Consider the following 24,288-nt stretch of genomic DNA (forward strand, 5'->3'; position numbering starts at 1 on the left):
GACTACGACGGATTCTCCGACCGTGTGTACAAGGGCTAAGAGACAGCCAGCAGGGGTCCATTTGTTCCTGTACGCCCTTGTACACACGGTCGGAGAATCCGTCGGAATGTGTCCTATCGGACCGTGTTGTCGGATAATCCGACTCTGTGTGGTATGCATCGGACTGATTCCGTCAAAAAATCCGTCGGACCCAATTTTCAAACTTGTTGGAAATATTTTCCGACAAACTGGTCTGATCGGACATACTCCGATCATGTGTAGAGAATTCCGATCGGACGAAGTGCCACGCATGCTCAGATCAAATTCCTACACCAAAGCTATTGGCTACTAGCCTGAACGTAGTCCCGTCGTAACGAAATAACATTGGATTTTCTGACAACTTGGTCCGACCGTGTGTATGCAACAGTTTCGAATACAATCCGTCGGACAAAATCCGTCAGACAAAATCCAACAGATTTGGTTGGCAGAATGTCCGACCGTGTGTACAGGGGCTACCACATGGTACTTCTTGCCAGAGATCAGGGTGGAAACCACTGGGCTTGGTGGAACCATGTTCTGGGTCTTGCTGTGACTTTGTGACTTCTGGTTATCCCTCTGCCCCGGGAGCCACTAGTTTAGCAATGGCCAGGAGACGTTTTTAAACCCAGATTGTCCACAGTTTCTGGAGATACAGTGTATATATGTAAATTGTTACAAAGCTGGTGTATTTCCTTAACAGCTTGATATGGTCCACATTCAGAAAAAAAAAAATTAAGCTGGAGCCGTATAATTAAGCTGTTCTGACAACCCTTATTATCTCAGCACCTGCAGAAAATGATGAAAATTGGTGTCACTGACATGCAGTATTTGCTACACTGTCCTATGATTTTTGCTAATCAGTGATGTGAATGTTCATTAGCAGTTTTAATTAACTGCTTGAGTCAGAAATAACTTCCCCAGAGGATGCGTCTAAATGAAATTGCACTTATTTGCATAAACATACGCTGTTAATGATCTAAAAGCATTAAACACACACACAGTAATAGAAAACAATTTTATTCTGCCCTTTTGATTCCTGGTATATAGCTGTCTTTGCAGAGTATCTTACACTCTTCCATCATTTCACAATACATTCCAGTTCCCAGTGCTCTGTTTCTTAGTACAGTTATAAATTATGAAAAATGTAGGGGATTTGTTCCCCCCTATTCATGCAAGTAGTGACAAATTACACACTTTTATAGCATGCTCACTGACACGGATGATAAGTGCAAACCTAGATCTGAACATACACAGGCAAGTGCAAATTTATGTTACATGGATACAGTCAGTGCTATGAGCATGTAATGCTTATTTGTAAGTCATTGTGATGGCACCGAAGGACATAGCTTAGAATGAACATAGATGGGAACTTTGCTTTAGGGCTTCTCCACACTAAACTGAGTGGAGACTGATTCAAGGTGAGTTTTGTGCTGTTTGCAAGTTTTTTGAACTTATGATCCAGTGCTTGAAAGCATTAGCATAGTCTGTTTAAAAAAATGCTTACCAATCACCTTGATCCTATTTGGCTTTCAAAGATTTCTTCTTAGACCATCCTTTTTCAACCAGGGTACTGTCAAATCCCCAAAATAAGAAACGGCTGCACTTCACGTGGGCTCCAAGTAAATTTTATTGGAATATGAAAATATCCAAAATGACACCAGAGGACACCAGCAGTGGTCAAGGTAGATGCGTTTCACAAAACAGATTGTGCCTAATCATTAATCAGTGAAATGCGTCTACCTTGACCACTTGGAGCCCACGTGAGGTGCATCCGTTTCTTCTTTTGACAATTTACCATGGAGGCAAGCTGGGGCTAGCACTCAGGTGTGTTTTCCAGTGGGCGTATTGCCGCGTATACACAACCGGTTTTTCTGTCAGAGTAAACTCTGGCGGTCTTTCCGACGGAGTTCTGCTGAAACGGACTTGCCTACACATGATCACACCAAAGTCCGTTCGTTTGGAACGCGGTGACGTACGACGGGACTAGAAAAAGGAAGTTCAATAGCCAGTAGCCAATAGCTACCCTAGCGTTGTTTTTGGTCCATCGGAATAGCATACAGACAAACGGTTTTCCCAATAGGAATTGATTCCATCGGAAAGATTTAAAACATGTTCTATTTCTAGATCAGTCAGAATTATTGAAAAAAGTCAGATGAAGCCCACAGACGATCAGAATATTGATGAAATGATTCCGTCTGCCCTTTTCTGCCGGAAAGTCCGATCATGTGTACACGGCATATCAGTTACACCTGGAGCGATGAGTTCTTTTCATTTCTACTGTCAAACTCCATTGGTTCCTCTGGACCTTGCTATGGGATCCTTGAGCTGTGCTGGGTTTATCTCCCACATGATGGTGCTTTCATATATCCGGCATCAACTTTACTCAGCAGAGTCATTGGTGTAAAACTCATGACCACCTATGTAAGGGAGCCCTTCTGGTCCTTCTACACTGATCACAGAGATCAGAGGGTCCCTTCTGCTCTCACCACATATGGAAGGGGGAGCTTTTGTGTTCTTGCCACCAGTGTAACGGGAGTGGGGCCTTCTTGTTTTGTCATCACTACATGGGTGTTTTTCCCCTCTTGTATAGTGGAAGGTGGGACCCTCTCATTTCACTGCCAATGTAAAAGGGTTCTTCTCTTTATCACCAGTGTAAAGGAGTCCTTCTACATTAACCACAAATGTAAGTGAGCCCATATTCACTCATTATTGAAAAGGGGTCCTTCTTATCTATCTGTATCTATGTAACTATGTGTCTATGTATCTATGTATCTATGTATCTATCTATCTATCTATCTATCTATCTATCTATCTATCTATCTATCTATCTATCTATCTATCTATCTATCTATCTATACACAAACACAGGTTAGACATAAAAAGTGGAAACACAAGATGATTTGCATTCCCAGGAGAATTCAGGCCATCTTGGGTGCCAACGGTGTTTCAGCACCATATTAGGTAACGATTTTGTTCTTTTACCATACTTGTTTCCATAATTTTGTCTAACCCCTGTTTTCACAATCAGTGCAAGGGTGGGGTTGGGGGCTTCTCCTCTCACCAACAATACAAAGGGGGCCCTTCTCCTCATACCCAATACCCTCATACCTAGTGGAGGGGGTGCCCTTTCTGGGTATGGCGTAGCCATGATGGCCATGGCCCTGGATAGACTGCTTTCCCTGAAAATCCTCCTAATCATTTTTAAACAAAAATATATCTTAAAGAGAAGCTCCAGGCTCCTTCAGATTTTTTTTAGGTCAGCAGCTACAAATGCTGTTGCTGCTGACTTTTAATATTAGGGCACTTACCTGTCCAGGAATCCAGTGGTATCCTCACCCGAGCTGATTTTTCGAATATCAGGTGCTGCCGCTGCCATCTTGACTAAGGGAAACTGGAAGTGAAGCCTTACGGCTTCACAGCAGGTTCCCTACGTGCTGCGCTTTGTGAATGGGCCTGCTGTGGGGGAAGGAGGAGGGGGGCCTAACTTCTGTCTGAGTTTGCCACAGTGAACTTAGCCGGAAGTGGGAGCGGGTACCTGTGAAAACCAGGTACCTGCTCTCCTCTTCCCCCTCAAAATGTGCCAAACGTGGCAGTGGAGGAGGCAGACAAGCAGAGCTTCCCCTTTTAGGCGGAACTCTGCTTTAATTATGGGACCTCTATGTTTTTATTTATGAGGAAAGAAGGTTTTCCTAGCAGCTACAAATGCTGTTGCTGCTGACTTTTAATATTAGGGCACTTACCTGTCCAGGAATCCAGTGGTATCCTCACCCGAGCTGATTTTTCGAATATCAGGTGCTGCCGCTGCCATCTTGACTAAGGGAAACTGGAAGTGAAGCCTTACGGCTTCACAGCAGGTTCCCTACGTGCTGCGCTTTGTGAATGGGCCTGCTGTGGGGGAAGGAGGAGGGGGGCCTAACTTCTGTCTGAGTTTGCCACAGTGAACTTAGCCGGAAGTGGGAGCGGGTACCTGTGAAAACCAGGTACCTGCTCTCCTCTTCCCCCTCAAAATGTGCCAAACGTGGCAGTGGAGGAGGCAGACAAGCAGAGCTTCCCCTTTTAGGCGGAACTCTGCTTTAATTATGGGACCTCTATGTTTTTATTTATGAGGAAAGAAGGTTTTCCTAGACTGTTAAGGTACTATGTTTTTATCCTTTGAGGTAGTGTTGAAGGCATCACTTTGAGAACATTCAGAATTCATTGACAGGTGCATTTGATCTGCCGTTTACCACCTTCAAGTAGGCTTTGCATTTCTATAGACTTGAAACCTGCTTGAAGTGAACAAAAGCCTGTTGATGCAGGCCTCACACTACTAGAGAGAGAAAAAACAAATTGCAAGCTGAAAAATCTGGATTTTTTAACCAGCAGATCAGGGGTAGGTAACCACTACACTGGCTTCCTCCCACTTCATTGATAGACTAGAATTACACCAGAGACCAAAACAATCTAGGGCAAACATTGCCTTTTCTTCTGCTATTGCAGAAGAATGTTGGGTGACTGTTAGGAATGTTCTCAAGAGAATAACTCTTTGGAGTGCTTCTAAAGGAATCCTGGTCCTATTCAATAGCAGGGACGGACTGACCATTTGTGTACTACCCGAGGGCTTGGGGCCAGTAGGGAGCCCCATGAGAGGCCCCTGGCAGAGAGAAGACCAGGGTCACTGTGAAGTGACCACAAGGATGGTGATGGGAATTGCAGGGCTGAAAGCGGCTAGAGAAGTTGCAGAAGTTTTCTGCACTTAGCGCAGCCTAGCTACAGTGCCCCAAAGTGGCCATTCAGAAAGTTGCTCCAGGGCTTTTACAATCCTAGCAGCACCCCTGGCACATTGAACATCCCTGCACATCCCCACTCTTCACGCTGGTGTACTAAGCACTATGATCTTGCCAACAGGCCCACTGACTTCATAAAATACCCCTGATTACACTGCAGGACAAGGAAGGAGGTGGCTTGTCTGTGGTCTATGTACATGATCTGTGGATGATCTTCTATTCCTACCCTTGTGTTTTTCACCTTTCATTCCTTCCCTGACCACACATATTACAATCACATTTTTCTGTACGCTCTAATTTTCATTCGCATTATATCCACTAAGCTGCGCTGACCGGCGTAGATCATTGAAGGCTTAAAGAAGAATCCCAGGTATGAATATTTTATTAATAGTTACATTGGTCCAGCTTGGACCAATGTAACTGTATACACTATACCCAGCCAATGCCCCTTAAAGCTGGAGATCAGTTAAGTAGACATCGATACTCCAGTGATCTCCACTTTCTTCCAGGGGTCCCATGCCAATCAGCCACCAATATATATGTGTGGCTTTTGTGTGGGGGTAGCTTGAGTGTGGGTGGGGACACAGGGGGTCCCATGATCTCCTATTGCCCCGGGACCCCATGAGTTGAGAGTCCGCCCCTGTTCAAGAGTGTGAAGAAGAGAGATCAATCGCTGATAGTTTCTGCTATGCAATTAAATTGCAGCACTGTGTGATCATGAGTGACCAGTCGTTCTACCACAAGTGTAGCTTTTGTCCAACTGCTAGAGTTGGATAGTAAAGGAAACCCATTCTGATATACAATACATGTGTCGTCAGCATTTGCTGACATCCTTCTAAAAGTCCTGGTACTTGGCTATCAAATTCAACCCTTTAAGTTAACTGGCCCAGAAAAATTATGCCTTCAGAAAATGTGCATAACAGCTAGGCAACTAATACTTCCAGAAAATCAAAAAAGGTAACCTTTGTCTCAACCTGTGACCAAAATGTTCAGCACCATAGACAGTGTGGCTTCTCTGATATAGTTGCTATTGTTGCTTGCAGAGTTGAGGGTACATTGAGAACTCAAAGAAGCATCAGTCATATGGCATTACTCTGTATCCATTCATCTAATCTGGCACCTGTCATTTTAGGCTGTGAGGAATGATCAAGTCTTCCAAGTACCATTCATACAGTTGAAATACAAGTCTGAACTACACAGGCATTTTTTAGTAACACAGTGCCAGGAGCAGCCGATCCAAAAGGGGCGCAGGGGCACCGCCACCCCTAGTGTGCATGTGGAGCACCAGACTAATTTTCAAGCAAATGGTTAGAGCCTGGGGCTTTAAATGGCTTGAAAAAGGTTGAGCTCGAGGTGCAGAACCCCCCCCACTTGTGACACTAGTGAATCAATATTTATTATCGGTTTCCAGCTTTTCCTCCTGGCCAATCAGGACAGGAGGCAGATCTAAAAAAGACCGGATTAAGCGGGAGAAAAAGCTGGAAAAGCTGTGACCCTGGATGGGCGGGGGGTTTGTTCGCGGGGGGGGTTTGTACGCTGCCCCCCAAAAAAGTTTAGCACCAGCCGCCACTGCACAGTACTAAAAACACTAGCGATTGTGATTGGTTGAATCAATAACCCATGGTATAATACTGCTACACACAATTGCTTTGTTTACTATTCAATCTTGATTTTCAGACCTGGATTAAAAATAAAGCATCTGATTGGTAGCTCTTGCCCAAAATTCTATTTTTCTTTAGAACCTCTAAGGCTTCTAATTTTAGGTTTCTGAACAAACATCAAGGTGTCAAGGGGTATGGCTATGACCATTGTCACTGCTGATTTATAAACCTGTAGCTTGTCAATCAGCACCTAGCCCTGCCCACTGCTTTCTGGGTTGACATTAATGCTTCTGTTGCTGAAACCCTCCCACTGTGAGCTGCAGTGTCTGTGAGGGGAGCTAGTGAGACCCATATGAAGGGAGATTTTGTTCAGTTAAGGAACTTAAAGGTTTTGTTTACTTTATATTGTGTGTCACAAAGAAAGCTTTGGTTATACGTATACATTACTTAACCAATAAAGCAGAAATGTTTAGACTACCTGGTCAGCTATATGTATAATTGATCTATTCTATACATTTTTATAACATTCATTATCAAAGTAACCTTTAAGTTATGAAAGTTTGCGTTCTTCATATCAGGTGTAAAAAACACTTATGATCGCTTGCTTACAGTGTACGTTCAGGAGAGAAACAATATTGCAGAATTGTATCTAGCTACAGTCATGGCCAAAGACAACATGGATTGTGTTACCCTAAATGAACCTGTAACAAAATGAGTAGTGTAATAAGCATATATGTGTATCACAGGGAAAAGTGGATGAAGCTAGTCTTATTTAAAGTTTTTTGTGGCACTGCTAAGCATGTGCCTAGTTCCTCTACTATCAAATCAGCCAAGTAAAGGTCAATTACTGTGGCAGTATCCATTAGATTTCAGTGAGAACAATTTCTGACTTTTGCCTTGTTTCAGGCATTGGCTGCTTGGGAGCCAATTCTGGGTAAACCAAGAAACCAGTGAACGTAATGTACTTTCCATGGTTGCTGTAGGCGCCATACCCTTCGCGCTTGTGGCTGTAAAGCCACACTGTGTCTCCAAGCTGCAGAGACAACATTATACTTTGGCTCTGCATCTCTCGTTTTTTTGAGTGACTGTCATCATAAATCATTGCCTGAACCTCGTTCTGGTTCTTCATCAACTTAACAGACATGGTTTTGTAGGGCATTTTTCCTATGGTGAAAGAGAAATAATAGGCCCCCGCCAAACGGCACCAAAATTCTCCGGAAGACAAATTGAAATCACTTCCAATATTGACAAACTCTGTGTCAAAAGTGATTGGCTGATGCTGTGTCTTTCCTTCATCTGATCCAATGAGGCTTTTGGTTCGGGCAACTGAAAAGGCTGACCGAGGATCTTTGTTTACTATTGGTTGGTCTGCTGCCATTGCATTCTTGTTGTAGACTTCATTGTGCTCTGAGGAACTCTCTTGAGACGTCACCATGTTTTGTGAGTCTTGCAGCTTGTGGTTGTCACTGCCGCTCTGGAAATAATAAGATGTATCTGGGTAGATTAAGTAGCCATTAAAGGTCGTATAAGGCCCAACATTGCTGTAGAGGGCATATTTTGGATCTCCATGTAGCCGAAGCCAAACTGTGTCTCCATAATCCAACTGCAGCATTGCACTCTGACTGGCAACTTTGCGCTCATTGTGATGATGTTCATCATAAGCAATAACCTGGACCTCATTCTTGTTCTTCATTAGCATTACTGAAAGGTTCTTCTTGGGGAACTTCCCGACAGTGAAGGAGAAGTAGTAAGCCCCCGGAATGCGGCATCGGAAAATACCAGCCTTTGGATCAAAGTCCCCCCCGATGTTCACATAAACCTTGTCGAAGGTGATGACCATTTCAGGGCCCCCTTCCATGCTGCTTGTACGGGCAACAGAGAAAGCTGAGCGGAAATCGGTTCCCAGGGCCAAAGGAGAGAGAAGAAGTAGCTGAGCCATCAGCCCGAGAAGAGAATGAGCGCCAAGGGAAAACATTTTGCCTAAGTAAAAGAAACAAACATAAAGTCACATTTTCTAAGCACAAAAATAGGCACTACAACCTTGTTTGAGTTGTCAGAAAAACTAATTCCTTGCAAGTATGAATTTTGATTTAGAGAACACTACTCTGTACATTGGAAGTCCCGTGACCACATGAGTGCATAATGCTTGGGAACCTGTGCCTTTTTAAATGTCATGAAACTTCATGGTGAACCCTAACATCCATAAAACAGAACTCCAGACAAAAATAAGATAACAATGAATAGTCCGATTAAAATATAAAATAACAAAAACAGCTTTGCTGCAATATTTACCTCCAATCAAGGCATTCATTTTTTCTGACACGTCTTCAGCCATGGCCAGCATCATTTAACTCATGTCTTCTGAGCCCAGGTTGTCCTTGACCTGCCCCATCATGTGACTGGACAGGGAAAGGGAAAGCAGTACAATGATGAGCTCATCTCTCTTAGCCCTTGTACACACGGTCGGATATTCCGATGGACAATGTCCGATAGGACCGTGTTGTCAGATAATCCGACCGTGTGTGGGCTCCATCGGATACTCCGACGGACCAAGTTTTCCAGCTGGGCTATAAAATTTTCCGACAACATGATCCGATCGGACTTTTTCCGATTGTGTGTAGAGAATTCCGATCGGACAAAGTGCCACGCATGCTCAGATCAAATTCCTAGACCAAAGCTATTGGCTACTAGCCTGAATGTAGTCCCGTCGTAACGAAATTACGTCATCACGTTCTGAACGATCGGATTTTCCGACAACTTTGTCCGACCGTGTGTATGCAACAGTTTCGGACAAAATCCGTCGGACAAAATCCAATGGATTTGGTTGTCAGAATGTCCGACCGTGTGTACAAGGGCTAACACAGCTTTCTCCACCAATCAGCTTGCTACTTATCAACATATGAACTGATTGGCTCTCTGTACTGCTTCTTTCCATGCTCCAGGCACAGGGACCACTTGAGGTTGATGCAAGGTGCAAATTCAGGTGATTACACTGCTTGTATTTAAAAATACATTTTAATTGTATTTATGGTTACAGAGTTCATTTGTGTCTTTTATAGATTTGAGTTCAGCTTTAACAATTTATTACATAGGTTTATTATTCCTGGTAAACAGAGTCAGTAACAGGTACAGATAAATATTGATGGAAAGACATAAATAAAAATAAATGATAAATAAAATAAACAATGGCCTATTTGGATCATTACCCCAGGTTACATTGATGAGAACCAGTAACTAACCCATGACTAAGCTTATACAAGAACCTGAATATTATTATAACTGTGCAAACTTACTTATAATAAATAATCTTCAGGTTTTTTTTATTTTACTTGCTGTATTTCCTTTTGTCTGTATTTGATTCTAGCTTATGTCCTGGCTTTTTCAGACTTGTCTAAGTCCCGCCACCAGCCACTATCCAAGTAGACTGCCTTGGTGACCATGAGAGACCCTTATTGAGCAGAGTTGTGGTAATTAGTGGAGCTTGTCCCTGAAGTCAGGCCCTAGAAACTAAATCAGAGAGGAGCTACTTTTCTGGGTAGTAAAGATTATATACTGTATATGCAGTGGAACCTTGCTGTTACTGCATTTGGCCAGAGGAGTGGGAGCCTCGGGGACACTCGGAACGATTCGGAGCCGCTCGGAAATAATCAGAATCACTCGGAAATACTCAGTTCCCAAGCCTTTCCGAGGCTTTCTGAGTTCAGTCGAGCTGTCCCTGAGTATTTCCGAGGCTCTCCAGCGCCCCCCCCCCACCTCTGGCCACATGCGGTATTGCATGTAATAGAAGTCAATGTATAATGAATTATTTCTGATTCCATTGAATTCTATGGGGAAATTCACTTTGATATGCAAATGCTTTGGATTACAAACATTCTCCTGGAACAGATTATGCTCGTAATCCAAGGTTCTACTGTATAGTAGTGTATGCTGTTAGACTGGACATAGTTTAAATTACAGGTTGACTTTAAAGTAAAACTCTAGTCCACAGTGCTTACATCTACTCCAACTATACAACAACCACAAGCTTGATCGCTGCTGCTGCCATCTCTGCTTAGTCTTCTGGGTTTGGCATCATCAGCCAATTTGATTAACTGGCCAGGGATAAGGTAAATTTCGAGCATGTGTACAGGAGCCAATTCATCTTGGCACCAAGCCATGCCTACTCTCTGTGAAAAAGCAGAGGTCTTTCTGCAGAGGAATGACAAGAGCTTTTAAATCACTAGGGTGCATGAGCTTGGGCATGAGTTTTACTGATTGCAAAACTATAGAGCTGACCCAGCAGGGAATATGTTAGATCTCTGCAGAGAAACCCCTCTTTCCACAAAGAGAGAAAGGGTTCTTCTCCAAAGCGTGCTGGCAGAGGACAGGCTTGTGTACTCGAGCTGTGGCTGCTTTCCATGGCCTTGTTCAAACGTGCATTAGGTTTTTTTAACATCCTGCACAGGATTGCATTTTAGAGATGGTTTAGAGCAGGTTGACAAATGTTCAGGAGGTGATTTTTTTTTATCCACAAGATGGTATTTACATTGAAATCCCACTGGACCCAGCAAAATTGTGTGCCTTAGATATGGTTGCAGAGTGGTCCAGCAGATTTGAATAGGGGGCTGTTTGCAAGCACCACCTACCAACTGTGACATGGGGGGTTTATTTACTAAAGGCAAATCCACTGTGCACTGCAAGTGCACTCGGAAGTGCAGTCACTATAGATTTGAGGGGGATATGCAAGGAAAGTCTAAAACAAAATTTTTGCTTGCACATGGCTGGATGATAGAAATTAGCATAGCTTCCCCCATTTCAGATCTTCCCCTCAGATCTACAGCTACTGTACTCCCAAGTGGACTTCCAAGTGTAAATCAACTCCATGGCATTTAAAATTTGGCGTATTGCCAGTAGGCAGTACTACTTGGCAGTAAAATCACCCGCTTTTCACCCATTCAATATTTGAGGGTTCAGGTCACTAGGACATATATCAGACTAGATCCCTGATAATATTAGAACCATTATTTACTGTCCTAAAGACAAACCTGGGCGCAGCTCCCACTAGGGGTCGTGGGGAGGATAAACCTATATGATCTGGCATTCCCCAGTGCTTATCCCCCTTAAGATCTCCAAACCAATTGATCCCATTTTGAATAATTTTGTATGGGGTACAGGAAGACACACGTTGTCCTGGCTTACGCTAAAAAACCCAACTAACATGGGAGGGACGGCTTTACCTGACATTCACTCCTACTACCTCGCTGCTCAACTATCTAACCTTTATCTCTTGGGCAAATTTAACCATAATAGATATCAAGCTTTGGTGTGTAGAAAGTAAGACCGTCTAGCTCACACACCATTACAAGTTATTTTTCATGGAGGAGGGAATGCTGTGACATCATATGACCGTACCTCTATGCTATACCATCAAAAAAGTGTATGAGAATTGGCCTTGTGATGGCTACATTTCACACACATGTCCCACTATGGCATTACCCCCAGTTCCTGGAGCAATTCTCCACTTCGAGTCATACTTTGTGGGCCTCTAAGGGGGTCCTCTGCCTTCACCAGCTGCTCATGCCTGATGGCACTAAGCCATTCCAGACCTTCAAGGAGGAATTCAACCTCCCCCATTTTATGCTATTTACAACTCCACCATGCCCTGCTGGCCCAGTTCCCTGACATGTTTCCTACACTTCAGGTACTACCATTAGTAGATGTTATTTTGGTTAGGTAATTACTAAATTGATATAAATTGATATCTACTTTCTATAATATACTGCACACCCCCTCTGCCACTGACATGGCCTATAGGGTTAAGTCGCCCTGGGAGGCAGATATAGGGGCTCTAGACAACTCAGGAAGTAGGTGTTGAATTATAGCCACAAACTGGTTTCCCCTAAGGTCTCTCTCCACCTTATGCAATTATGCACTGACCGAACCTTACTCCACTCCGGGTATCTAGCTATCACCCAGACCACATCCCATTGTGCCCCCCAATGCTCTGCTGCATCAGACACATTCCACCACCTGATTTGGAGCTGCTCAGTTAAACAGGCCTTTTGGTCACAAATCCCACATGCCCGGATGGGTTCCCCTCTCCCACTAGATCCTAAACCCTGCCTGCTTCTACCTGACCCTGATACAGACACATTTTTAATTATATTTCTGCATGTGACCCTTTTCAGCCCCAGGAAGCTTAATACACACTCCTGGGTGCAGGCGACTTCTATTCTTCAAGCCTGTTTGAAAGATGTTAACTCCACACTGCCTTACAGAAAGTTTATCTTCATAGGGGTTCCCTGTCCAAATGTGGAAATATGGGATAGGTGACTTACGCAACCTGATACCTGTGTTTAACATTCACATTGCTGTATCAGATTCCCCTATTATACCTCATTGAGCCCATGAGCAAAAAAATAACTCAACCGCTTGCAGGGGCGGACTGGCAACTCATGGGGCCCCCAGGCAATAGGAGATTATGGGGCCCCCAGGCAATCAGAGATTATGGGGCCACACAGTATACACATACACACACATACAGTATACAATCACACAGTATACACAGACATGTTTCTATTGGATGAGAAAGTACTGGAGAGGTGGGGCAGCTATAATCTCAGGATTTTTAGACCAAAAGGATGTCGGTAAGGGACATTTCAGAGACAGATGTAAAAAACCCCCACAGATTTTGACATACTTTCCTGGGTTTTAATGAGGCTGGCAACCCTGATGGGGCCCCCTAGTGGCACGGAGCCCTCGGCAGTGCCCGAGTGGCCCAATGGTCAGTCCGCCCCTGACCGTGTGTTTTTACTGCTCCCCCTCAACCGCAAATGTAAACTAACTGTCAGAGTAGCCATTCTCAACCATAGTTCTGTGGAACCCTAGGGTTCCTTCAGAGATTGTTCAGGGATCCTTGAGCTGTGGCTCATTTACCTCCCATGGGGGGGATTAATACCAGTTGGCAGAGCCAGTTGCATGGCGCCAGTGATCACTTTAGCTGTCTGCAAGGGTGTCATTCTTCCCACTGGTCACAAATGTAAAGGGGCATTTATCCCACTGTGACCCCTGATGAATTGATTTTAGCAGAGATTCCCCAAGACCTGAACATTTTTTTTCAAGGGTTCCTCCGGGCAAAAAAGTTGAGAAAGGAGGCCTTAAGTGTACAAAGGTTTATTTTTATGCTGGTTTGATGCAACCGTGCTGGGGGGGTGGTAGAGATCTCACGCCTGGGATTCCTTTTTTTTTTTTTATAAATTCTTTATTTAGAAACCAAAAGGGTATATAACAGTACAGAAAATAGAACGTGACTGTCATGGTTATGCAGTGATCTTCCTGTGTCTGCTTACCTCCCCTCATGTCTTCAGCCTAAGAGCCCAGCCACTTCCACCTGGTGGTTTTTATAACCTCTCCTCTAAGCATGGCTCCACCCCAGGCCCTATCAGGGAGCCCTATATTAACCTGTGCACTGCAGGCCATCAGTGCTGATCAACCATTGTGTATTCCTTTGTGTGTTAGCTTCCTGTTTCCTGCCTTGTGCTCTGCTACTGTTTTCCGTTACCGACTTTGGCGTGTCTTGACTATCCTTGTTTGCCTGTGATCCTGACCTTTTGGCGTATACCCGACTATTCTTGTCTGCTTGTGGCCCCGACCTTGGCTTTGTCCCTCACCATCCCTATCCTCCTGTTGCCTACTGTGGGTGTGAGCTGGGGGACCCTGGGGGTCGCGACCTGGAGCCAGTTGCAGCCAAGTCCATCCTCACCACTGGAGGCTCTGGTGAACACCTGCTGGCTCTTAGACTCCGCGCCCCAGGGAATCTTAACCACTTGCCGCCCGCTCTATAACAAATAGACGGTGGCAAAGTGGTTGCATAATCCTGACCGGACGTCATATGACGTGATCAGGATTATGAGCCGCTGCGCGCCCCCGGGGGCGCTCATCGCGGCGATCGTTGTTGCGGGGTGTCAGTCTGACAACCGGCAACTACGATCTCGGTAAAGAGTCTCCGACGGAGTCTCTTTACCACGTGATCAGCCGTGTCCAATCACGGCTGATCAGTGTAAATAGGAAAAGCCGGTGATCGGCTTTTCCTCACTCGCGTCTGACAATCGGCTGCTCCTCTGACAGGGGGTGTCTGTGCTGATCGATTATCAGCACAGCCCCCCCCCGAGGATGCCCACACTGGACCACCAGGGACGCCACCAGACCACCAGGGATGCCCAGGACAAGGTATGCCACCCTAGACCACCAGGGATTCCAGTCAGTGCCACAATAGATGCCAATCAGTGCCCATAATGGATGCCAATCAGTGCCCACAATGGGCATCACTGATTGGCATGCATTATTGATTGGCACTGATTGGCATCCATTAGTACAATATATTATAATACAATGCTGTCTATCAGTTCCCATCTGTGCCGCCTATCAGTGCCCATCCATGCCACCTATCAGTGCCCATCCATGCCAATCCGTGCCAGCTATCAGTGCCAATTTGTGCCACCTATCAGTGCCCATCCGTGTCGCCCATCAGTACCACCCATCAGTGCCGCCTATCAGTGCCACATATCGGTATCCATCAATGCCACCTCATCAGTGCCACTTCATTGGTGCCACCTCATCGGTGCCCATCAGTGCCGCCTTATCATTGCCCATCAGTGTAACCCCATCAGTGCCCATCAGTGAAGGAGAAAACTTACTTATTTGCAAAGTTTTGAAACTGAAATCGTTTTTTTTTATTTGTTTAGCAAAAAATAAAAACCGCAGAGGTGATCAAATACCACCAAAAGAAAGCTCTATTTGTGGGAAAAAAATGATAAAAATTTCATTTGGGTACAGTGTAGCATGACCGCGCAATTGTCATTCAAAGTGCGACAGCGTTGAAAGCTCAAAATTGGTCTGGGCAGGAAGGTGTTTAAGTGCTTGGTATTGAAGTGGTTAAGCTCTAACCCCAGTGGGATCTGTCCCCCGTCTGCAGCAGTCAGCCGTAGGGTCCACAACCTTGCGGTGCACTCCTGATCCCTACGGCGTGCACCTGTCACCTCGCCTCAAGGTGACCTGACAGTGACAATGTATAAACTGCTGGGATTCCTTAACATTACGGACAACCCAGTGACAGATCAAGCCTTCCTATGCTCCACCCAGATTAGGTATACCCATAATGCTGGAGCTGCTTTTCAGCGTTTCTGTAATCAACAATATTCTGCATCTCTGTATCTCTCCCCTGAGTGATTCTCAGTCTAATCACATTCACCTTTATTGTGATCATGACTTGTGAGAGTGCTGAGCTTTACGACTTAAAGATCTGTGATCAAAGACATCACATTCCCATGAGTGGCAGTAAGCGGCAGACTTCGGAGTGAACCCAGAGGGGGGTGCAGTGTGTCTCCAAGGCAACCGCAGACTGGAGGGGTGTCTTATATTGCAGGGAAAAAGAGAAGTGCCAGAAAAATATGTTCAGGATCTCACAGAGAACAGTCTTTCCAGTCTTTTCCGAGCTAGGATGCCATTACATATCCTTTCTCCCAGCCATGAGGAATCCTGACATTCAGGCGAGAATATCCTTATTCAAAGATTAGATTACAAATCTCAAAGGCTTTTTTTATCTTACCACTTGGCAGATCATCTTTATTTGAATGTTCTCATTCATTAAATGAGAATTAGGAAATAATGATAGCGCATATTCCTTAAAAGCCAATCTGACTTGCAGAGAAAGCCATACTGAAGCGTTGGCATGAATAATTGTAGATTTTTCTGCAAAGATATACAAGTTGTCCAATTTCTGTAAAAATATATACACTATATCACCAAAAGTATTGGGGCGCCTGCCTTTACACACACATGAACTTTAATGGCATCCCAGTCTTAGTCCATAGGGTTCAATATTGAGTTGGCCCACCCTTTGCAGCTATAACAGCTTCAACTCTTCTGGGAAGGCTGTGCACAAGGTTTAGGAGTGTGTCTATGGGAATGTTTGACCATTCTTTCAGAAGAACATTGGTGAGGTCAGGCACTGAGGTTGGACGAAAAGGCCTGGCTTGCAGTCTCCACTACAATTCATCCCAAAGGTGTTTTATCGGGTTGAGGTCAGAACTCTGTGCAGTCCTCACCCCAAATTCGCTCATCCATGTCTTTATGGACCTTGTTTGTGCACTGGTGCAGAGTCATGTTGAGACAGGAAGGGGCGAGTTTGGATATAGAGAAACCTGACTGGCATGCACCTGACCTCAACCCGATAGAACACCTTTGGGATGAATTAGAGCGGAGACTGCAAGCCAGGCCTTCTTGTCCAACCTTAGTGCCTGACCTCACAAATGCGCTTCTGAAAGAATGGTCATGCACTCCCATAGACACACTCCTAAACCTTGTGGACAGCCTTCTAAGAAGAGTTGAAGCTGTTATAGCTGCAAAGGGTGGGCCAACTCAATATTGAACCCTACGGACTAAGACTGGGATGCCATTAAAGTTCATGTGTGTGTAAAGCCAGGCGTCCCAATACTTTTAGAAATATAATGTATACCAACTGTTTTTGGCTGGACAGGTATAGGTGGTGCTTAGAGAGCTAAATCGTCTTCTGGTTTCTTATATCTTATGGTACATTCAGTAGCAAGTTCTGTTTCTTTAAAAACAAAAATCTAAATATCAATTTTAGGTAGACAGAATCACTCAGTTCGAAGGAACAGGCATGCCACACCAAGACGATAGAATCCAAAAATGTTTATTCCGCTAAAGTAGGTTGAACAACATCGGTAGGTACAGCTAACATGTTTCAGGTACCCGGAATTACCTTTTCCATCATGGCTTGTGTTGTATGTACACTATATTACCAAAAGTATTGGAATGCCTGCCTTTACACGCACATGAACGTTAATGAATCCCAGTCTTAGGCCGCGTACACACGGGCGGATTGTCTGCCCAACTAAGTTCGTCAGACAATCCGACAGACAGTCCTTTCAACTTTTGAATGAACGGACTTGACCACACACGATGAACAGACAGTCCGCTGAAAGCTTGCGCGATGACGTGTACAGCACGTACGACGGGACTAGAAAAACGACGTCCAATACACTGCAATGCAACCTTCGGCCGTGTAAATCCTTTCTGAGCATGCGCCATACTTAGTCCGTCCAACTTGCCTACACACGAGCGGACTGTCCGCTGAAACCAAGTTTGGACGGATAAAACCAAGTTTGGACGGACAAAATTACGGAAATTCCGAAAGACTAAGTCCGTCAGACTGTCCGCTGAAAAAGTCCGCTGAAGCCCACACACGAGCGGATTGTCCGCTGAAACGCGGTTCAGTGGACTAAGTTGGACAGACAATCCGCCCGTGTGTACGCGGCCTTAGTCTGTAGGGTTCAATATTGAGTTGGCCCACCCTTTGCAGCTATAACAGCTTCAACTCTTCTGGGAAGGCTGTCTGCAATGTTTAGGAGTGTGTCTATTTGAATGTTTCACCATTCTTCCAGAAGCGCATTTGTGAGGTCAGGCACTGATGTGGACAAGAAGGCCTGAACACAAAGGTGTTCTATCGGGTTGAGATCCGGACTCTGTGCAGGCCAGTCAAGTTCATCCATCCCAAACTCACTCATCCATGTTTTTATGGACCTTGCTTTGTGCACTGGTCCAAATCATTTGGTGGAGGGGGGATTATGGCGTGGGGTTGTATTTCAGGGGTTGGGCTTGGCCCCTTAGTTCCAGTGAAGGGACCTTGCTTTGTGTACTGGTGCGCAGTCATGTTGGAACAGGAAGGGGCCACCCCCAAATTGTTCACACAAAGTTGGGAGCATGAAATTGTCCAAAATGTCTTGCTATGCTGATGCCTTAAGAGTTCCGTTTACTGAAACTAAGGTGTCAAGCCTAACCCCTGAAAAGCCCACATCTTAATCCCTCCTCCACCAACTGATTTGGACCAGTGCACAAGGTTTAGACACACTCCTATACCTTATGGACAGCCTTCCCAGTAGAGGTAAGGTTTATAGCTGCAAAGGGTAAACCAACTCAATATTGAACCCTACGGACTAAGACTGGGATGCCATTAAAATTCATGTGCGTGTAAAGGCAGGTGTCCCAATACTTTTGGTAATATAGTGTATAATCTCCATTGGGAGGAGGGATATTAAAATTGTGAAGAAAGAATTTACAGAAACTTTTCAGCAACTGATATTATCAGCCATAGCTTACCACCAGCTGTTGAAGAGTATTCCTGTCAATCTTTGCACCACAGTTTTAATACCTGTACACCCGGTAGCAAATCTACGTACAACACAAGCATTGATGAAGGGTGAAATTCTGGGCTCCTGAAACGTGTTATCTGGACTTATTGGTCTTGTTGATTCTACTTTAGTATAATGAACGTTTGGATTCTAACCTCTTGGTTTGGTGCTTTTGTTCCCTTTTCTTTCTTTCATTTCTGCCCTGAAGTGGGTTGGAAAGCATTTATCCACATAAAAGCTGCCTGCTCAAAGTTAAAATGATGACAGTCACAAACTCTGCATTACCTGTGGAGGTAAAACCAACCTGGTGTTCCAACGCCATATTGTCAGGGCTTGGCTCAGCCCTTCCTTCTCAGAGCTAGCCTCTCAGCTTTCAGCTAATTGCCAGCTATTATCTCTCCACAGTTACTCAGCTATTGATGATTTCCTGCTCATCAGTCCTGCCTACTTAAGCCGTCCAGTCCAGAAGATCTCTGCCTTTGCCATGGTCAACATCACAGATGTTGACCATGTTTAAAGACTTGCTTTGCTGACATCCCTTCTGGTTCCAGATCCTGCTTGCTGTTCCACTACATTGATCCCTGACTTATGGCTTGGCTGACTATCCATTCTGGTTACTGAGTTTTGGCTATGTTTTGACTACATTTGTTCTTTTTACTTTTATTATTAAACAAGTGTGATTTAACTGTACTTCTGTCTCAGTCTGATTTCATGGTTTCTGACAACAGAGGTTGTTTTCCTCAGCTGCCTACAAGAATTGCTTGGATTAATTGCTTGCTGCTCTCCTGGCAAACAAAAAATTGTCCAAATCAAAGGAAAAGTGTAATCCTCTACTAGCTGTGCCCAGCTCAGTGTAAAATATGCAGGTCATGAGTATTTCTGCTGGCAGATCACAAGCTCCACGCAGCAGGATGAGTTTCTTCCACTGAGACCTGCAGTCAGTGTGATTAATTGCAGAAGGGAATCTGCTTCCTAATATTTTCTTTGGTTAAACTAGCAAAGGCAAGGCCTGCAATTTCCTGTCTGGGTAATGAAGATGTATTGGTGCAAGAGGAGAGACCGTGCATAGTGCTCTATATTTCCTGACACCTGTCCAGCCAATGTAATAAATTTCAAAGTGGCTTGGGGAGATATGGCGGGTAAAGCTTTGATTTTTCCGTCCCGTGTAAAAAACAAGCCTGCGATTAATTCTACCAATTCTACCACTGATACTGAAAAAATGCATTAAAAGAGAATGGACAGTGTGTACTTCAGTGGTTCATTCAGTGACAGTGGTGGCCTCTCCATTAGGGGTGCAGGGGCGAGGCCCCCCTAATCCATGCACCTGGCCCCTAATCTACATGCAGGGCGCCGGACGCATTAATTTCAATGGGGTTTTTTCTCTTTTTTAAGCACATGATTAGAGTCTGAGGCTCTAATTGGCTTCAAAAAGGGTAGGCTCGGGCGCAGAGCATTGCGCCCCAAGCCCACCCAGTTTTGTAACAATAGCAAATTAATATTCGGTGTTGTCTTCCTGCTTCTCCTCTTGGCCAATCAGGAAGCAGGTCTTAAGACCAATTAGCCGAGAGGAGAAGCAACTGTATTGGCTGGGAGCAGAAGCAGGGGGGAAGCCGCAGAGGAGGAAATGCAGAGGCAAGCCACTGAAGCTGCCCGTGACATGGATAATGTAAGTGTAGGACTGGTGGGTGAATGCACAAGCGACGGGGGGGGGGGGGGGGTTGTTCGTCAATCAACCAAGCAATGGGAGGTGGGGGATTGATCGATCAACTGGGTGGGGGAGTCGGTGGTTTGTTTGCCACCTGCCCCCCCAAACAAAATGGAGAACCAGCCACCACTGCTCAGTGATTTGCATTACTGGGGTTAAAGTATCCAAACCCAAGAACAACATTCTATTATATTGCACCTTGCCAGTCCTTAGGTATAATGGTTGCATTGGTATTCCTTTTTCTTTCATTTTCAACATACTTCCTGTTCTAGGGTGACAACGCTTTCTCACTGTACTGTGGAGTAGCAATGTTGTCAATCTTGTACAGGAAGTGTATTGAACTACAGAACATCTCTTCCTCATCTCCATGACATAGAGGGTGGTGTTCTTTATCCATAGAGAACTAGGCAAAGCCACAGCAGCATAAGAATTTACCAGCTCACTAGATTTTCGACAGGATCAACATGTATTTTTCATTACGTTTATTGAAGGGTATAACACAATAGTTTTGCATGTTATATTTAAAGTGATATGTCAGGTTTTTTTTTTTTTAAATAACATACATGTCATACATGTCATACTTACCTGCTCTGTGCAGTGGTTCAGAAGATCTTCATCTTCTTGGGTCCCCCGTCGGTGTTACTGGTCTCTCCTGCCAAGTGCCCCCATAGCAGACAGCTTGCTATGGGGGCACCCAAGCAGGTGTAACGACGTATTTGGCGACCCATCGCAGTTTGCTACGGAAGTGACGTTCCGTCGCCGCCATCTTGCTACACCCCACACTTGTCTACAGTAAAGCTACACTTAGCCCTTGTACACACGGTCGGACATTCCGATAACAAAATCCGTCTGATTTTTTTCCAACAGATTTTGTTCGAAACTAGTGTTGCATACACACGGTCGGACAAAGTTGTCGGAAAATCCGATCGTTCGGAACATGATGACGTTCATTGGTTACAATGGGACTACGTTCAGGCTAGTAGCCAATGGCTTTGGTCTTGTAATTTGATCTGAGCATGCGTGGCACTTTGTCCGATCGGAATTCTCTACAAACGATCGGACAAAGTCCGATTGGATTTTGTCGTCGGAAAATTTTAGATCTAGCTCAAACTTTGTTGGTCGGACATTCCGATGGAAAAAGTCAGATGGAGCCCACACACGGTCGGATTATCCGACAACACGGTCCGATCGGACATTTTCCGTTGGAATTTCCGACCGTGTGTACAAGGGCTAAGAAGGGGGAAAGCGGATATCTTGTTACACCCACCGGATTTTTGCATTTTAGAAGTATTTATAAGTGAGTTTCTATAGTGAAATACAGGACTTAGAACTCCATCTGACTGGTTAGATGTTGAATTTTAAAAACAGAGAACTTCTGTCAGATTAGCAAACCTATGAGATGAGCAGGGTTGCCGCTGCTTTTAAAATTCAAGATCTAAGTAGTCGGACGGAGTTGTAAGTACAGTATTTCACTATATAAACTGACTTTACTGTTATAAAGACGTGTAAAATGCAAAACTCCGCTGGGTGTAACAAGATGTCCACTTTCCCCAGGGCCCAAGTCCTGCTGGAACGCATGGGAACAGAGTTCCTGTACTTTTTTTCACAGCAGGAACTCAGTTCCCGTTAGCAGCCGTGTCCTGCAAGACTTTGAAGTATGCAAGCTGTGTGGCAGGTGCTACACCAGCAGCCCCCGACACAGCTCGCAATAGTAAGTGCCGCACACCTGACCATTCAGGCATTGCCAGCTTCCGCTTCGATCTACCTGTCAATCACAGATAGCTGACGGGTAGATCAGGTCCCTGCTGCTAAGAGATTGTATTTAGTCAGACCTCTTGTGATGCGTTCCTCCCCGCCGGCCCCTCCTGATTTTCTGTCTCCTCATCATTTTCTGTCTCCTCATCCCCCCCCAGTCTCCTGCATACTTGCTCTGTGTGTCCCGCTGAATCCCCCCCTCCTCTATCTTCAGTGCCATATGATGAGAGAACCCAGAGGAGGAGCACAGCTATTCTGTTCACAGGACATGCAGGGAGAGAGATGAGCTGAGGGAGGAACATCAGTTTGGGGTGGTAAGCTGAGCACAATATCTGGCTAAGTTTAATGCCAGGAGGAAAGTTTATGTGGAAATATGTGAAGGGTTGGAATAGCAGCGAGTGTGTGTTGGAGCCCTGCAGAGTTTGCAGCCCCCCCAAGCTAACATACATCTCCTAAGCAGGAACACATCACTATCTCCCCAAGCATTCTGTCCAGATAATGTGCAGTTTATTTATGACCTTTCCGTTTAACCCTGTGTTATCCAAACTCTGTTCAATGAAAAGTGTAAACTCCCCGCATAAACACTCTATATACAAAATAAAATTCCGCAATAAACATCAGAACATGATGTTCACATTTGCATGGAAGCACAATTGAATGAATGCTGATTATTCAGAGAATTACCGTATTTATGTTTATTGAGGATTGTTTTTTTTTTATGTGCTAACAGTTAAGCTTCATACACACAATAGGAAAATTGGATGAAAAATACCACTTTTGAAGCATTCGTGCATATGAGCGTATCATTTTTAATTTTTTTTTGGTGGGGGAGTGGATCTTGGGTGGGAGTTCCCACACTTTTTTCCCCAGGACTTGACCCCTGACTTTCCCCCTTCTTAGTGTATCCTTACTGTGGAAGAGTGTGGGGTGTAGCAAGATGGCGGTGACGGAACGTTACTTCGGTAGCAAACTGCAATGGGTCACCGAATATGTTGTTACACCGGCTCGTCCCCAAGTCGCTGCTTTGTGTGTCCATTCACACACAAGGAGAGTGGCTTGGCCCCACTTCTGCCCTCTCCTCATTGGCTCACTAGCTATGATTGACAGTAGTGGGAGTAAATGAGGTGGAAAAGATCCTGGAGATCCACTGCTCTTGTGCACATTGCTGGATTGCTCGTCCCATTTTCACGGGACAGCAAAGAGCAGCCCACTCATTTGAAAGGGCTACCTAATACACTCATAGATGTGTCAGAGAAGCTCTTGTGCCTTGTTTACTACATGACAAAAATGCATGTTTTCTGACCACGTTTGGGGTGCTATTAACAAATAATGGAGCTGGACACGTGACACACATTTTTCATGCATAGTGGAAATGTGTGTGCATCTGTACACATTCCCAGAACATGCAGATGTGAATTCAGCTTAAAAGACATCTGTGCTTTTAGTACAAGTTCTTTAAGATATACATTCACCCCAGAGTGCATCTCACCTGGTCTGATACTTACCTCTCCCCCCGATACAGTGATCATCAGAACTGTGTGGCCCTTCCATAAGATGGCAGGCTACAGTGACAAGCTGCATCTGGTAGCAGGCTTCAGTGGCAAGTGACAAGATGCATCTGGTAGCAATATCAATATAATAGCCAGGTAGCTAGCATTATCAGAAGGAGGGGTCAGCAATGGGGGACCTCCCTGTCTCTTTCAAGACAGATTTGCTTTAATATGTACACTACATTGCCAAAAGTATTGGGACGCCTGCCTTTACACGCACATGAAAAATGATGGCAGCCCAATCTTAGTCCGTAGGGTTCGATATTATGTTGGCCCACCCTTTGCAGCTATAACAGCTTCAACTCTTCTGGGAAGGCTGTCCACAAGGTTTAGGAGTGCGTCTATGGGAATGTTTGACCATTCTTCCAGAAGCACATTTGTGGCAAGCAGTGATGTAAGTAACTCAGTTAAAATAAACAGAGTTACTTAACGCAGTTACTTAGAGGGTAACGAGTAATCTAACTGATTACTCTTCCCCTCATGGTAACTCAGTTCTCATTACTTGGGCGGCGTTACCGCAATTGCATCTATTGCACGGGAGGCACGCTGCCTGGCCATTTGTTCCCGCCGCAGGGCTGAGCTGAGAAGTGTCTGTGACTGTCTGGACACTGAAAAATTAAGTCAGCTGACTAGCTGACACCAATCGAGTGAAGGGGGGGGTCTCTCTCTCTCCCCATGAGGAAAGGCATCCCTGGAGGCATT

At 44.8% G+C, this 24,288-nt stretch overlaps 1 protein-coding gene across 2 annotated transcripts in view; it reads right to left on the bottom strand.

The window, feature by feature from the left end:
• Window positions 1-1,019: 1,019 nt before the first annotated feature.
• Window positions 1,020-24,288, bottom strand: part of C1QTNF4 (C1q and TNF related 4) — a 43,396-nt gene continuing 20,127 nt past the window's right edge. For both annotated transcript variants that reach the window (XM_077460942.1, XM_077460943.1), the window contains exon 2: window positions 1,020-8,365. In XM_077460942.1, coding sequence (XP_077317068.1) covers window positions 7,248-8,360 — 1,113 coding nt within the window. In that variant the 5' untranslated portion in view covers window positions 8,361-8,365 and the 3' untranslated portion in view covers window positions 1,020-7,247. The remainder of the gene's footprint in view (window positions 8,366-24,288) is intronic.

This window comes from Lithobates pipiens, unplaced genomic scaffold, assembly GCF_037356315.1.
Source record: "Lithobates pipiens isolate NorthernLeopardFrog02 unplaced genomic scaffold, aLitPip1_a1.2 Scaffold_10, whole genome shotgun sequence".
In the NCBI taxonomy this organism is placed as follows: domain Eukaryota; kingdom Metazoa; phylum Chordata; class Amphibia; order Anura; family Ranidae; genus Lithobates; species Lithobates pipiens.